This window comes from Felis catus, chromosome F1 (assembly GCF_018350175.1).
Source record: "Felis catus isolate Fca126 chromosome F1, F.catus_Fca126_mat1.0, whole genome shotgun sequence".
NCBI classification, from domain to species: Eukaryota; Metazoa; Chordata; class Mammalia; order Carnivora; family Felidae; genus Felis; species Felis catus.
Genome location: NC_058384.1, coordinates 44,336,916 through 44,351,733, shown reverse-complemented (window position 1 = coordinate 44,351,733; position 14,818 = coordinate 44,336,916). Strand labels below are relative to the sequence as shown.

General features: G+C 53.5%; 2 protein-coding genes across 19 annotated transcripts in view; both read right to left on the bottom strand.

Annotated features, from left to right (window-relative positions):
* IKBKE (inhibitor of nuclear factor kappa B kinase subunit epsilon) overlaps window positions 1–5,164 on the bottom strand; it is a 31,529-nt gene extending 26,365 nt beyond the window's left edge. For 2 of the 12 annotated variants that reach the window (XM_006942930.5, XM_019822145.3), the window contains exons 1-3: window positions 2,512–5,162; window positions 1,849–1,938; window positions 43–161 (exon numbers count right to left, since the gene is read on the bottom strand). In XM_006942930.5, the coding sequence (XP_006942992.4) occupies window positions 43–129 (87 nt within the window). In that variant the 5' untranslated portion in view covers window positions 130–161; window positions 1,849–1,938; window positions 2,512–5,162. Of the gene's footprint in view, window positions 1–42; window positions 162–1,848; window positions 1,939–2,511 lie in introns of those variants that run through there. The other 10 variants (XM_006942924.5, XR_442285.5, XM_019822144.3 and 7 more) reach the window with 9 other exon arrangements.
* A 2,632-nt stretch (window positions 5,165–7,796) lies between these two features.
* Window positions 7,797–14,818, bottom strand: part of SRGAP2 (SLIT-ROBO Rho GTPase activating protein 2) — a 284,242-nt gene continuing 277,220 nt past the window's right edge. For 3 of the 7 annotated variants that reach the window (XM_045049283.1, XM_006942921.5, XM_006942922.5), the window contains exons 22-24: window positions 13,838–13,876; window positions 13,299–13,623; window positions 7,797–11,202 (exon numbers count right to left, since the gene is read on the bottom strand). In XM_045049283.1, the coding sequence (XP_044905218.1) occupies window positions 10,819–11,202; window positions 13,299–13,623; window positions 13,838–13,876 (748 nt within the window). In that variant the 3' untranslated portion in view covers window positions 7,797–10,818. Of the gene's footprint in view, window positions 11,203–12,555; window positions 12,651–13,298; window positions 13,624–13,837; window positions 13,877–14,818 lie in introns of all 7 variants that reach the window. The other 4 variants (XM_003999427.6, XM_006942923.5, XM_019822139.2 and 1 more) reach the window with 3 other exon arrangements.

Below are 14,818 nucleotides of genomic sequence, written 5' to 3'. Positions count from 1 at the left end.
GAACTTCACAGATGCGGGGGCCTGGCCAGGGCCGTGTCCTACCTTGTTTCGGGCCTTGTACACACTGGCAGTGGCCCCCTGCCCCAGCAGGTCGTCGGTGTGCCATAGGTAATTGACAGTGCTCTGCATCTCCTGCCCCCGGCTGGCTGGCCGCCTTCTGCCTAGAAAAAGAACATGCAGGGGTCGAACATTCCATTCCTGAACTGGGGTGGACACTGGTGGCCTTTTGGGTGGCTGTGTCCAAGACCATCCCACAAAGGGTTCCGTGAGGCCATTCCAGGGGCGATGGAGGTGGGGGGGGGGGGAATGGAGGAAACGTGAAGCACAGAGAGGAACTTCTCCGAAAAGAAGTACAGCCCCCTCCCCCCCGCCACCCCGGGGCCCTCAGCCCTCAGCCTGCGCCTGTCCCACCACAGGGCACTCTACTTGTCCTCACTCCCCATCTTCTCCCACCACCTCCCCAGATGGGCCATTCTGCAGAGACGAACCTTTTTCTCTGTCACCTCTCCCAGGCACTGAGAATTCTGGGGTTTTGACATCTAGGCCTGGGATTGTCCCAGGAAGCAGAAATAGTGCTTGAAGGAAGGGCCCCAGGTCAGGCAGCGTCAACCACACCACCACAAATCTCCAGGATTGCAACATGAGCCTGGAGCCCTTCTCCACCCACTCGCCTGGGCCCACCACTTCCTGCTGCTGTGAGCTAACAGGCGGCCAGTGTGGCCAGGTCAGCGCGCTCTGGAGAGGAACGACACATCCTGCTGCCGGCAGTGTGTGTGAGGATGCGCGCATGTGTGCGTGGGAAGGGGGTGGGGAGGCGGCGAGAGACCAGCAAATCCAAGGGCTCAGGAGCCCCGGGGACCATCTGAAACCCTCTCCAGCTCCATTCCCCATCTTTGCCCCCATCCTGTGCTTTCAAGGCCAGTTCCTCTAAAGCAACTGGGGCCAGGGAGTGCAGCCTCAGAAATTAAACTCAAATTCTCTGAAAAATAGGCTCAGGTCTGGTCTTAACGGGATGACTGGGAGAAGGAACGTGAGAAGGACCACTACCTCTTAAATACTCTCTAATAAGGCTGGTCTGGACAGGGCTCCTTCCTCTTGTAACATCTGATCAGTTCTCAACCCTAAGGTCACCATACCTGGAATCCTACAGTTCCTTAGCTTTCTTTGAGCCTTCTCTCTATAATCTTTTAAAAAATGCAATTCCTTGAGCAAGAGGCCACTTCAAGAGACTCAGTGGCCAGTTCCCAGATTCAGAAAAGGTACCTAGTAAGTGCATTTTGCAAAGGCAAAGGAGATACAGAGAGACAATATATTAGCTCATCAGCTTGAATGAATTGATCAGGTAAATCCCTTACCCCCTCACCCGAGAGGCTGAGGAAAAATCATGATGCCGGCAGATCTGGGGATGTGAAGCCTGACAGCACACGAAAAGCAAGGCCAAGGGGTCCAGTCTGGGGAGCTGGTGGGTGGCAGATTTCACTACCTTCATAATCCTCCCCAGGCCTGGTCCCCAACATGGGCCCTGGTGCTGGGACAAGGTGCAGCTGAAGACCGAGGGAATGCACAGTGTTGTGCAAAAGGCAGAGCCCTGGAAGGGCGGCGCGTCCTGGGCTCTGCTCCTGGTCCTGCCAGGGCTGTGCCTAGGAGCTGATGGGTGGTGCATTTGGTTGGCTGCGTGTGCACTCGCCCCCCCCCCCCACCCCCTCAGGTGCAGGGAAAGGCTGCTGTCCTTCGGAGTTGGTTGGATGAATGAGGGTGGGTGGTGGAGCCTGGGTGCCCATTGCCCCACCCACTGTCTGCACTCGGTCTGTCGTCCTCCTGGGGACTACTGCGGCCAAACGCACTTACCCAGTGCTCTGAGCCGCTGTGGATCAGCCAGAGACTCTCCGGGGTGAGCGTCTGTTATGTTTACTGTCTGTGGCAAGTCCAGGAGCTGAGCTACACCGGAAAGAGGAGGGCGGATGAGAGGCACCCCTCGGTGCTATGTGATTCTCAGCCACCGTCAAAGGCCACCAGCCCCAGCCCTTTAACCCTTTCCTGTTTGTCACCCTCCCCCACAGGGCTGGGGGTTTCCAGCCCATTTCCCCAGCAGCTCCGGGAGACTTTCCTCCCCACTCCTGGGACTTGGGTCAGGGAGAAAGACCCCAGGTTGGGTGAGGGCAGGCGCCAGGAGCCAGGCAGGAGAAAAGTATGGAGGCAGAAGCCGAACAGGGGCGGCCGGTGTTGGGAAGTAGAGCCCAGAAAGGGATCGGGGGAGGCAGGTGGCAGCTCTTCCCCGTGCCACAGCCCTCCCTGCCTCTCGCTCTGGACTCCAAGCAGTCCTTTACAAAGGTGACCGCCGGAGAGGGCATGCAGGGCACTGCCGGGGGACCCCAGAAGCGGCAGAGAGACCCGGGGAGGCGCCACGGGGCTGGGAGAACCTCTGGCTACGTGGCAGCACCCCTGCACTCCACTGAGTGCTGCCCTGCGGCTGCCCCGGTCCAGCGGCCCCTGCGGACTCGGCACACTCACCCCATCTCAGCTGCGGTGGTGGTTTGTAGGCTTGTGGAAGAGCGTGGCACCCACTGAGCTTTCAGCATGCACTGTCATCCACAGGCTGTGCGCATAACATCCTGGTGGCCACGGCCCCCCCCCCGGGGACCCCCGAGGCAGGGCCAGCTGTGGGGGTGGGGGGGCCTTGCGCCACCCCTGGAGCTGGGAGGGTGGGGGCGTGGGTGGGGGGCAGATAGTGTCCTCACCAGCTCCCTGCAAGGGGACACTGCTCAGCTCCGAGCCAGCCGGCCCTGCTCTCTCACACTTCCTGATTTGGTTCTTTCTCTCTCTTAAAGGGACAGAGGCAGCTGGGCTGCAGCCACCCCCAGCAGGAAGGGGAAAGGATGCTCTGAGCTCCCAAGTGGAGGTGGCGGGACCGGAGTCTGAGGCACAGAGAGGCCTGAAACTTAGGCTGGGCAGTGGTGGTGGCCGCAGGGTGCCCTCTGGGCATGTGCCATTTGCGGGAGCAGGGAGCTCCAGGACCCGGCCCAGAGTCCACGGAGCCGGTTGGGCAAGTTAGCCTGCGAAGACAGAGTCCCCACACCCCGGAGCCCCAGGGAGGTCTAGGACCTGTGCCTAGCCACTCCAGAAGTCGGGTCTGACTCATCTTCCCAGTGAGCCTGCAGAGGCCCAAGAGCAAACACTGGAACCCATGTTATGCCCTCCAGGGTGACCTCGAGCACAGCCCACATCCCTTCCTGGTTTCTTCATTCAAGGTTAGTAACATTTACTCCATTGGTTGTGTGGACGACTGCTCGCTCGGAACAATAGGTATACAAATGCCAGGGAAACTGGAAAGCGCTTTACCAACTTCAAAGGCATTGAAGCCCACACACCTTTACAAATTTGCCCACGATCTTCAGACACTGCTGGTGCTGGAACATAGGTGTGTCAATGTCCCAGTCAAGATTCAATGCCCTCCATCAAATTTCCTAGGAGACTGGAGAGGTCTGCAACGTTCTGGTCGACTCCAAGATGGCAGTTGGATAAGAAATGGTTAAAACCAGGAAATTCCATGTTTCTATAGAATGTTGCAGGGACTTTCCCATGGCCACACCTGGTGGTTTCCTCTGGCAGTCCCACCCCTAGCACAGTGACACCAGAACAGGAGCCCAGCTGAGAACCGCCTGGGTGCTCAGATAGATACACCTGCTGATAACCCCGCAGCCAGAGGCACTGCTGCCGGGCCTGCCCCGGAGGCCCTGCCCTGCTGGTTCACTGCAGAACCAGGAGAAATGTTCCAAGACCCTCTCTGGCTCTCCGTTCTGGATTCACAGCCTGCCTGGCATGTGGGAGAATTGTTCTTGGCATCCTCTGACGAGGTGGGGCCAACCGAAGCCTTTCATTGCTGATGCAAGAACCCCACCCCCACCGCCTGCCCTCTGACCCTGATTCTGTTAGACTTGGTGTCTGCTCCCTCTGGGTCCCCTGAGTGACTGTCATGAGCAGAGCCCCCTGCTGGCCCATATGGGACACATACCTCTGATGAGAAACCAACCTTTGTTGTTTTAAGCCAGAGGTTTGCAACATTAAGCCAGCCTATCCTTAAAAGTCTACCCATTTTTTTCCTGATGAACTTGATCAGTCCTTGCCAGCACCCTACTCTTCTCTCTCCGGCAAGCCCAGTCTGTCTTGCCCAGTGTCTTAAGCAACGGTCAGTCGTATGGGACCTTCCCTAGTGGGAAGCTGTGGCACTGTGTGATGAGGGCACGCAGGTGAGACCCAGGCTTCTCCCCAAGTGCCAGGGTTCGGCACGCATGGTGAATGCTCTGAGATACACATGTCAGCTGGTGATCTGGTGAACCTGGCACGAAAGGGGGGCAGCAGAGAGGGCATGGTCAGGAAGGCCTTGCGAAGAGAAAGCATGCTTGCTTGACCAGACTTTGGAGGGAGGGGAATGAGGCAGAGAACTGGGGGTTGGAGGTAAGGCATTCCAGGCGGTGGAAACAGGTGCAGGGGCACAGAGAGGTGAGGATAGGGTGACTTTCTGGGGACACCACATATGGTAAGGCTAGAGAAGGGGGGAAAGTGGGGGATGGGAGGTGAACTGAAGCCCTGTGTGGTGACAGGTTTCCTTGTCACAGCATCCTCCATGAGGTCACATCTTCTGTGTGGACAAACTCTGGTCCCAGTGGGGCAGCACGGCCTGTGTTTCATCGGTGGAGAGGCGCAGGAGGTGGGAGGAAGTCTGTAAGAGGCCACAGCACATTTTCTTGAGTGGCTCTGAGGAGTCATAGAAACACAAGTGGCAGTTGGAAGGTAGGACAAGGACCAGAGGTGGGAAGACGGGGATCTTTGACAGCAGCTCAGCAGCTGTCAGGGAAAAAGCTCACCTCTACCCTCTACAAAGGGAGTCCGAGTGTGTAGTGGGAGGGGCTGGGGCTTCACGGTCCCAGAGGTCGGAGCCCTCCCTCCACCGCGTGCCCCGCGCCACCTGCCACGGCCAACCTTCCATCTGTGCCGTCATTCCCCCTCTCTCGCATGTTCCTTCTTCCCATCCTACTGGGTCTTGACGTCACCCAACCTTCCTCATCGAGTTGATGTAAATATTTGTTGCTTTCTCTGCCCCTGCATGGCTTGAGCCTGTCACAGCCACCTCCCCTGCCCGGCTCCCTAAAGGAAAGAAGGATGAGGACGGGTGGGCACGTGGGAGGGGACGGCAGTGTGTACTCACCGTGTGCCAACACTGACGAAGGGCTGAGCGACGAGGCCTCAGAGCCCCGCTTCTTGCCACCCTCGTCGGTCAGCTCCCGCCATGAGCTTTGGGTGAGGAAAGAGGGCCTCCGCGGCCGGATCGGACTCTCCTCCCCCAAGAAGTGGGGAGAGAAGTCATGGGAGCAGCACCAAGCCACCGAGAAAAAGTGAACCCTGTGCCACCGGGTGCTGTCTTTCTGGGTATGGAAGAATACTTCACTCGTTCTCTGGACTCTCCAAGCCTCCTGCTCACCACTCCCTCCTACCCTTAGCTGAAGCCTTTGCCTTAAGCTTCCCTGAAACACAAGAAGCAACCGAAAGGGAGCCCCTTCATCTTCTCGCCCCCACATCCACTGCCTGCCTTGCATCACGCTGCCTTCCCTCCAGTGAGATGGAAGCCTTTTCTCGCGGCCACGGCCAGCCCCGACATTTGTCCTCTGTGACTCACCCTCTCCGGCGCATTCCTTCTTCTCATCCTACTGGATCCTGTTCTTGAGCAAACATGCCTCAGAGATGCCCGTGCAAAAACAAACAAACAAACAAACAAAACCGGAAACCTGGTCCCTTCCTCCCTCTCGATGCTCCCATTTACAACAGCACCTTGACATGAGTTGCCAAGACTTCCTGACTCCGCCTTCCCTTCCCAGTGGCTGCCCAACCCACTCTACTCTGACCCATGTCCCATCTACGGGATGAGCTCCGGGTCACCGCAGAACGACTGCCACTCCAGCTGGCCTTGGGCAGCCAAGCCTCCCTTCCCGTTGACACACTTCCTTCACTTGGCGTCTGTGACACTGTGCTTTCCCAGTCACCGAACTGTCACTTGCTCCCTCTATCCGTCTTCTTTGCCAGCTCCTTCTTCTCTACTGGGTTTCTAATTATTGGGATCTACTTTTTTTCCATTTACACGCTCTCCCTGGAAACCTCGTAGTTTGAGTATATCCATAATAAAATAGGTCCCAAGTTTCTTTGCAGGCATCATCTGTCCCTAAAACCCCACATTCACGGATTCAGGAGTCTGTGTGATATTTCTACTTGGGTGTGGAGCGGTCAACTAACTCTCCCAGGCCCTGCAGAAACCTTGATTGGCTGTACTACTCCTTAGCCAGGCACTACCTATCACATTGTTTCATTTTCAGAGTAACACTTGGCCTCTTTATCTGTTCTCCCTCAAACTGGACAGAAAACTCCATTATCTGTTTCTCTGGTTCAATACTTTACAACAGTGCTTGACACACCGCGAGGCTCAGCGTTTGTTGACTGACTGATGAATGAGTCTTTGGCACATGTAATATGCCAGAGTTGCTAACCCCAGAGTAAAAAGAAGCTTCATATACCTATTGAGACCAACATTTAGAGTAGATAATCATTAAGGCCATTTCCTAAATTCATACCTACCTGGTTTCCTTTTTTTGGTCTCTCTCTGGGTGGAATGGGTCTGTTTTCAACTGTGTTCATGGTCACTAGCTGCCACCAAGCTCCCATCAGAATATATAAAATGAATTAGGGCACCACCCCAAATGGCCCACCTTTGCCTTTTGGGCTCTCTGAAGAGGCTCCTTGGTCCTCCGCTCACAGCTGATAAACCAGCTCCATCTCACAGGTCACCACCCACACTCAGGAGAACTCACCCAGAGCACAGGGTGGCAGGACAGCCTCACCTTGACTTACCTAAGACCAAGGGACCAACAAGATAAGCTCAAATGTAGCTCTATTATTAAAAAGAGGGAGGTGGGGAGGAGAGACAACAGGCTGGAAGGGCATGAGACAGACGGAGGTGACGGGCCGGAGAGATGGAAAGTGTCCAGGGCTCAGGGTAGGAGTCCTGAACACTGGGCATCCCCTTGGATGAGAGATTTGCTCCCTCCCCAGGGGCTTCTGGTATTGGAATAAGTCCAATAAAAATAAGTGTGGGCCCTAGGATGCATTTTAAATTGTTGCCTTTTAATAACTTCACCCTTGAGCTGATGATCTGCTAGAATCAAAATCTACAGGGGAGAAAGCTTTTCCACAATGCCCCACCCCTGTGCTCAACACCAGCAGCACAAGCATATGGGTCGGGTCTTCTCCCAGAGGCAGGGGGCATCCAGGGTCAGAATGATTCAGGGCTTTGCTCGGGGAAGAAATACAACAACCTTCAGTCACTCTTGGTTGTGGCTGGCAAAACCCGCAAGCCACCTGACAGGCCCCGCTCCTCCAAGTGGGGAAACCTGGCCAGCGATAGAATGGAGAACCGTCCTCACTGAAACCAGGGTAGGTGGATTCTGGGGAGGAAATGGTTCTCATGGCAACAGACTGCGCTGTGATGGACTGGGAGGCTTTCTACAAAACTTCTTAGGGCTAAATGGAAAGGCTGGGTGGGGTGGGGACGGCAGGGCGGGAATCCACATTCTAGATGCACCTGGCTGTGCTTGCTGGGAGGGAGAAGATGGTTGGCTCCCGAGCTCACGCATTTCTCCTGTTGCCAGGCAGGGCTCTGTCAGCACAGACGAATCAAATTCCCTCCTGGGCAGCTGGACTCCTGGATTGGAGATTTCAGGGAGGGGAGAAGGGATACGAACGGCAGCCTCGAAACCTAAAAACGTGTTTTATTTCGAAGTTGTGCTTTGGATTTTCCCCAATCCAACATCTGTTGAGTGACAGTCTCAGGTTCACACAAAGCATCTCCAAGCATACATACAATATTCCAGTTATCAACACTATTGTAAAGAATATGCCATCTTACACAAACGTGACATACAAGTCAGACGCCACAACATTGCAATTCCCTGGAAGATCTAAGCTTCCCTTATGCACGTGAAGTACACACACGCTGGCCCTTCCAGTGGTCTGTTCGTCCTGTTGCTGGCTTCATCTCTCCTCGTCTCCTTGGGGAGAAACCAGGGCGCCCTGAGGAGGTTGGCTGAGACCAGTGTTTCCAGTTTCCAGGCTGCTGGCGGCAAACTCCTCTCTTTTCCAAATTGGGACGCTGGTGGCCCCACCCCACCTCTGTTCCCCAAAGACTGACCCATCAGAGTCCACACCAAGAGAAGGATCCATGCCTCAAGGGGCACAGTGGGGCTCTCTGAAGCATCATGCTGGTTTAGGCAAGCAGATCGGAGGAAGACTGGTCTCCCTAGGCCCTGGATGGCCAGCTCCTTTTGGCTTCTCGGTGTAAACATCACAGTGTACAACCTCAATTCCAGTTGATCGCAAGGAGCTCTGCCGAGGACGCTCCTTCCGTGGGTTCCTAGTCCCCTGGACAGGTCCATCTCACAGGTGTCAGGAGCACCAGAGAGGGGAGGACAACTTGGCTCCCAGAGCTGGGGGTCGTAGGTGGCCACTCACACACCGTCTAGTTCATGATGCAGATCAGCAGACGGACACTGACCAAGGGGATGGTGGACACAAGTCATGTCCGAGGGCTGCAAGAGAAATCAGGCAGGAACAACAGAATAGGCCCAAAGCTTTGTCATTAAGAAAGCTTCGCTTTTCCTTTCTCAGACAGGAGTGTGCTGGAGGGAGGGGGTAAAGGGCAGGTATGGGTACCGATTCTGATCAGTTGGATCAAAAAGGAATGTAAAGTGAAGGGTGGGGGTTCCATGCTCATCAAGGAAACAGATCCTTGGTTTTTATGAAAGCCCCTGTTGGCTTAAGACCTGCGTGAGTCCAGGTGATAGGCGAGGACAGGCCACGAAACCCAGCAACGAAACCCAAGAATGCAGAGGACCGTGGGTTACCTCTCACAGACTGACTCGCTTTACTCAAGGAGCTCTTCATTTCTCCTTTCTAGCTCTCGGGATAGTTTTCCTGGGGTTGCAGGTTATCTCTCCAGTAATTAGCGATTTCCCACAAAGCTCTCCTTCACACAGAATGAGGAAAATCCTACCACTTCCTGCACCACCAACTGCCAACTTCAAAATGTTGGTCCAAAAAGAATCTTCTAGGCTAAACATAAGGAAACTCAGATTTTCCTGTCTGAATGGCAACCCACCACCTCTCCTGACCTATAGAAAATAAGGCTAAAAGTGTGGCTTTAAAAGCAGAAAACAGAGAAGAGGAATGAGCTTTAGCTTTAGCTCAAGTATCTGTCTGAGACTCATGAACCTGGATGTGACTGTCCTCAGCCCTGGTACCGCTAGGAGAGCGTGAAGCTAGGGGGGGCGGAACCGGGGGCACCAGGTTTGGAGACCAGATTAAAGTATGCAAGGATAGATACCATTTCTGCTTTTTGGAGAAGAACCAGAAGAAAGGCCAAAGGAAGGCCAACATACTCAGCATCCAATTATCTATTTTGTTAGATTCCAGCCTCGGGAAGACCTTAGAGCCCATGGGGCCAAAGCTCTCTTAGTTGTCTTTATTTGGATAAAAGAAAACAGGTTTTAAGGAGTAATGTCTCTCTTTAATCTAACCAGGGCTCTCCAAGCCCTTGTTGGTCCCTGAAGAGAGATCTTGTAGAATAACCAAACTAGGGGGCGGGGTGGGGGTGGGGGGGGGGAGGTGAACTTAGGATATGTTTTCGTTCGGGAACAATTTGGGGGCTAGCAAAGCTGATTTTAATTTTTGAGTAGGATCATGAATTTTGTCTTAAGTGTCCAAAGTAAGTGTGAGGAAGAAGGGCCCATTTCTCACCTTTTCCAAACCTGCCTTAAACACAATAAACTCTCTCAAAAGACTCTTTACCCTAAAAGATATCAGCTATAAAACTGTATTATACAGGAAAATGTCTTAAATGGAAAATGGTCCATCAGAGACAAAGACAGGAACTCGAGAAATGTCTATACATTCAGAAAAACTTTAGAAGTTCTATAAAAAGATTGGGCTGTATTTCTAGAGGATGGAGGAGAGCAAAAGCAAACACCAATGACCAATTCACACCAATAGAGAGAAGACAGAGAGAAAGCCCCAACCCCAAACAGATTACAGGATCGGGTCTCATCCTGCTCAGTTTTTTATGATGGAGAGATTTCAAAGGCTAGGTTCTCTGGCCCAGACAGAACAAGATTTGTAACGGAAACAGAGACCCCTGGTGGCTGTTGTGTGAACTGCCACAATAACTTACAAAGAGACTGGTCTAGACCAGGAGAGGCTACACATGCCAGAGACTAGAAAAACGTGTGTTGTGGTGTGTGTGTGTGTGTGTGTGTGTGTGTGTGTGTGTGTGTAAAACGAAGAATGGACTATATATGGTTCTCTATAATCAGTACCCAAAACAAGATGCCACTGAGAGCTGGCTGTCGGTAGCCAACCATCTGGTCAGGCATCCCCTGTGTCTAAGGGGACAGAGACTTGAGCCCGTGTCCTCATGACTCGCCTTGCCAGATTTCACAGTGACCTGATAATGGAAAACTCTAACTCTGGCTAACCTAAGAACAGTATGTACTGCAGCTGGCTGGATTACGACAACGGGGGGAAGCAGAGGGCGGTGGGAAGGGCAGGGCAGGGTGGTAACGAGGGCTTCATTCTCAAGGTTTTGGGTGACGGGAAGGCTAATTCCTGCAAGAACAACTTAGAATCTAATTTTCAACTGAAGTCCCCAAGCTAGTTAAATAGGAAGATATTTTAATAATAGTCCCTCCAGTCCCTTTGTCTAGAACAATTAAATTACATCCCTCAGACAGTACAAGACTTGTCAGTGGACTGTGAGGAAGATGATGAGTTGACACCAGGGCTAGTGGCATTTGTTTTGGGGAAGACAGTGGGCTTGGGTCGCGTGGCTGGCGGCTTGACTGGGGCGGCCATCTTGATAGACTTGACGGGCCGGAAGGCGCAGGCGATGTCCCCAGCAGTACTGGCACTGCGCTGGAAGGCGGGCTCGGGGTCCTTGAGGAGCTGGGTGTGCAGGGGACTGGAGGGCTCCGATGTGGGGGCCACCACTGGGGAGGTTTTGAGGGGCTCCAAGGTGTCCAGAACCACATCGGGGGTGTGCTTGACACTGCTCTGCCGCTCTAGCTCCCGCAGCTCATTCAGGGCAGAGTTCATAGTTGCCTCAATATCCTGCAAAATAGGAAAAAGGAGGAGGTGAGGCACATGTCGGGAGAAGTCCCCAGGAATCCTATTTCAACGGCACAGGCCAAATCACGAAGAAAGCAACTGGAGGGAGATGTCCAGGTTATTTCACTTGGCCAAAATCCTCGAACACACCGATGCTCAGAATGTTGGGGTAGGAGAAAAAAGGGATTTTCATTATCATGACATTTTTTTCCCCCCTTTAGAAAAGAATGGCGGAGATGTTATTTTAAATAGAGTCCTCAAGTTTTAGAGATAAGGCACTGAAATACTTCTGGGCGAAATGACAGGTGATCCAGCGGGAAGGGGAAAGACAGATGAACTAAGAGTGGCCAGGAGTTTGGTCACGGTTACAAGGGATTTGCTACCCAATTCTCTCCACTTTTGTATATATTTGAAACTGTGCATAATGAACGATTTCTTACAAAGTGGGAGGGATGAAGTATGATATTTGTTTTCTTGGACTTCAAAGCCAAAAGTTAAGAAGGGCCAAGGGCTTTAGAAAGGTACCCTGGCCTTGAAGATTCATCGGGACACCTCCCCGTGCCCTACCCCACCCCACTGGAGTGCCCAACTTGAGGAAGCCATTTCCTTCGACCCGTCACCATGAGAGGGGACCAAAGAGTGACCAGGAGGGGAAGCCAGAGCCCACGCAGGCGAGTTACCTACAGCAAGTCACAGTGGAACACCCCAGATCTCAGGAAATAATAGAACCAAAGATCCTTTGTCCACAGCCAGCTGCCCCTCGGGGAGACCTCCCAGCTCCCTCCCCGCTCCTAACCTCTCCACACACTGTGTCTGGAATCCCAGACCGCCACAGGGTTCCTCCCTGGAATCAGGCTCACATCGAAAGATGACATGTTCCAAGCAAAGGCTCTGGTTAAGGCGTCTTGACCCTAGGGGCGATCTGTGCTTTCTGTTGACAGTAATTCAATTTCACTCATCCCTCTGATGTTCTCAAACCTTCAAAATGCTCGGGAATAACTCCACCATCTCCCTCCTCAGTCCTGCTTTATAGCTAGAGTCTGCACCAGCTGTGCACCTATTCTAACATTCCTATTAGCACCTGGCTCAGGAGGCAGCTGGGAGGATTCCCACGGTGCAAGGCAGATCACGGCCAAGAGCTGAAGTAGAGGCACAGAAATAGAGGGCTAGCAAAGCAAGAAATCTGAGGCCCGTAGCTTACTACGGTGCTGGCCAGGCACACCTTCCCTAAGCAGAGCATCACAGGTAAGCCAAGAGAGACCATACACAGCCTCTACTGCCCCCTGGAAGATAGGGTGAGGAGAATCTCAACTCAGAGGAAACGTAAAAGGGCAACAGGGAGCCCTCAGCTCCTACCTGGTCTAATGAAAATTATAGAGTTGGGAGAGGCGTCTGAATGAATTGCTTGGAGCGGCCCCGGTAGTCGGATTTTTAGAGGTGGGGCTGGATCGCTAATATTTCACGGAAAACAGAGACTCGTCAGTGTGGTACACACGTGGAAGGAGGGCCCCGTAACCAGGGAGCTCATCTCCACTGCATCGGGAGACGTGGGCTGGAAACCCTTCTGATACCCGAGCCCCCCGCGGCGGAGTGTTTGAAGCCGACAAGACCAGGAGGAGATTGTTGACTGATCGTCTGCCTCCCACTAAGGACCAGAGGTCGGCCTCAGGAAATGGGAGATGGGGGTGGGAAGGGTGATAAAAAAATTACGGCCAGAACTACGTCTGAGCCTCAACACTTGGGCAGCTTCACAAAGCCTACCAGGCTCTCAAGACCCGAAACTTGGGCAGGGTGGCCTCTATCAAAATATTCTCTAACTATTCACTTTAAAAAGTACAACACTCTTGCAAATAGCCTGTGCATGACAAGAAGTCTGAATTCTTTTATTCTGTCTTGAAATCTTCTTCTTGGGGAGAGAGAGAGACAGACAAACTGCTTGGAAAGCTGCCTTTTTGGGCCCAGATGTCCAGCAGCCTCTGAACTCTGTGTGTGACGGATGAACTCCACTGTTTCAAGGCCCGTCGTAACGAATGCGGGCTCATGAAGCAGTAGTGACCAGCGTGGGCAAACCAGCAGCGTGTCCAGGTGCCCCCAGTTACCTGTGCAATGACCTCAGGGTCCACAGGCCGATGGTTATTGAAGCTCTTTGACCTTCCTGCCGTCACCGTTTTCCGGATCTGTGGACTGTCCAGCCGATTCTTCAGGGACGAATGGCGGCTGATGGAGTTGAGGCTCCCATGCCCACTGATGGAACACTTATCTGGCCCTTCCTTGGGGAGACTCTGGCTCATGATGGGCTGGGAAGATGGGCGGCAGCCAGCCCCCACCCCCGGGGAGGCAGAGTCAGTCAGGGAACTGCTCAGCCCATGGGTGTCGCTCCGAAATGTTTTCCGGATGCTCCCAGATTCTGGCCGCTTCCTTTGCCTTCAATCACAAACAGAAAGGGCGGTGTGATCGGGGAGCCCTGGCCCTGAGAAAGCCGGGACGGGTGAGAGAGGGCCGATGTTGGCACCCGGGGACTTCTGGAAGGAGAGGGACACACAGCATGTTGTCTCCTTGGCTTCACCTTCCCTTTTTCGTTCTGTGTCTCTGTTCCCCTGCCACCCCCAACCTGGGCAAAGGAGAAACGGATACTTACTTGGAGGTCGTGGGCTTTGAGTTCTCGAGATGTAAGGTGCTGCCAGGAAAAATGTCTGATTAAGTGAAAGTTTCTAATGGGAGACAGATTCACAGAAAGGCCCCCTCCGTTACCTGCCTTGAACAGAGACCTAAGGCCCCAGGTAGGAGAGAAAGTCTCGCCATCACCAAGAAGGCAAGAGGAGAGCTGATTTTTCCAAATTCTAGCATGTTTCTTAGTCCAACGACAAGACTGTAATCATTTTGGCCTCTGGCAAGTGGTTGTCGTTGCTTCTCGTGCAGACAGGGAACAGAATATTTTTCAAGAGGCTTCAGTGCTGAGGAGTTAGGGCCAAGTTTGTGCTTTTCCTCAGGGTGGAAATACATCTCCGTGACCCTGAGTCACCCAGCCCTGGGCTGAACCCTGGCTCTCGGCCGATTCCCTTCAGACCACGGAGACTCTCAAAGAGGACGGCCTGGCAGAGTCCTAAGAGCACGGGTGTTGCCTACTGCTGAATAATTTCATTTGTTGTTGGAATCAGATTCTTAAGGACCTAACTTAGGAAGCAATACAACTTCGGGTTTGGGATGGCAGCTGGGCAGCTCTGATCTCGAGTCCACTAAGGGCAACGGAGGCTGAGGCAGGAGAGGAGATGGAAGAAGGGAAGGGAAGGTCCTGAGGCTAAAGGGCTCGTCTGTGTGGCCGAGCCGGTGTTCTAAGCCGGTCCTGGTCCTGCCCACTGGTCAGGTCTTTTCTATCGGGGTTTGGTGTGGAAGCTGGCTTACGGGAGCCACGCCATGAAGCTGCCGGCTCAAGCGGTTTTAGCCTTGGGTATCAGCCACTCTGGAGCAGAAAAAGGATGTTCTGGGAGTCTTAGGAGGCTCAGCTGAAACGACTCTTCCTCTGCAGTCTCCTCCCACGACCCCACCTCCAACAGCAGGCAGAAGCAATCACTCCCTCCTTTGTTCCCTCAGAGCTTTGATGGCACTGCCTTTTTAGCTA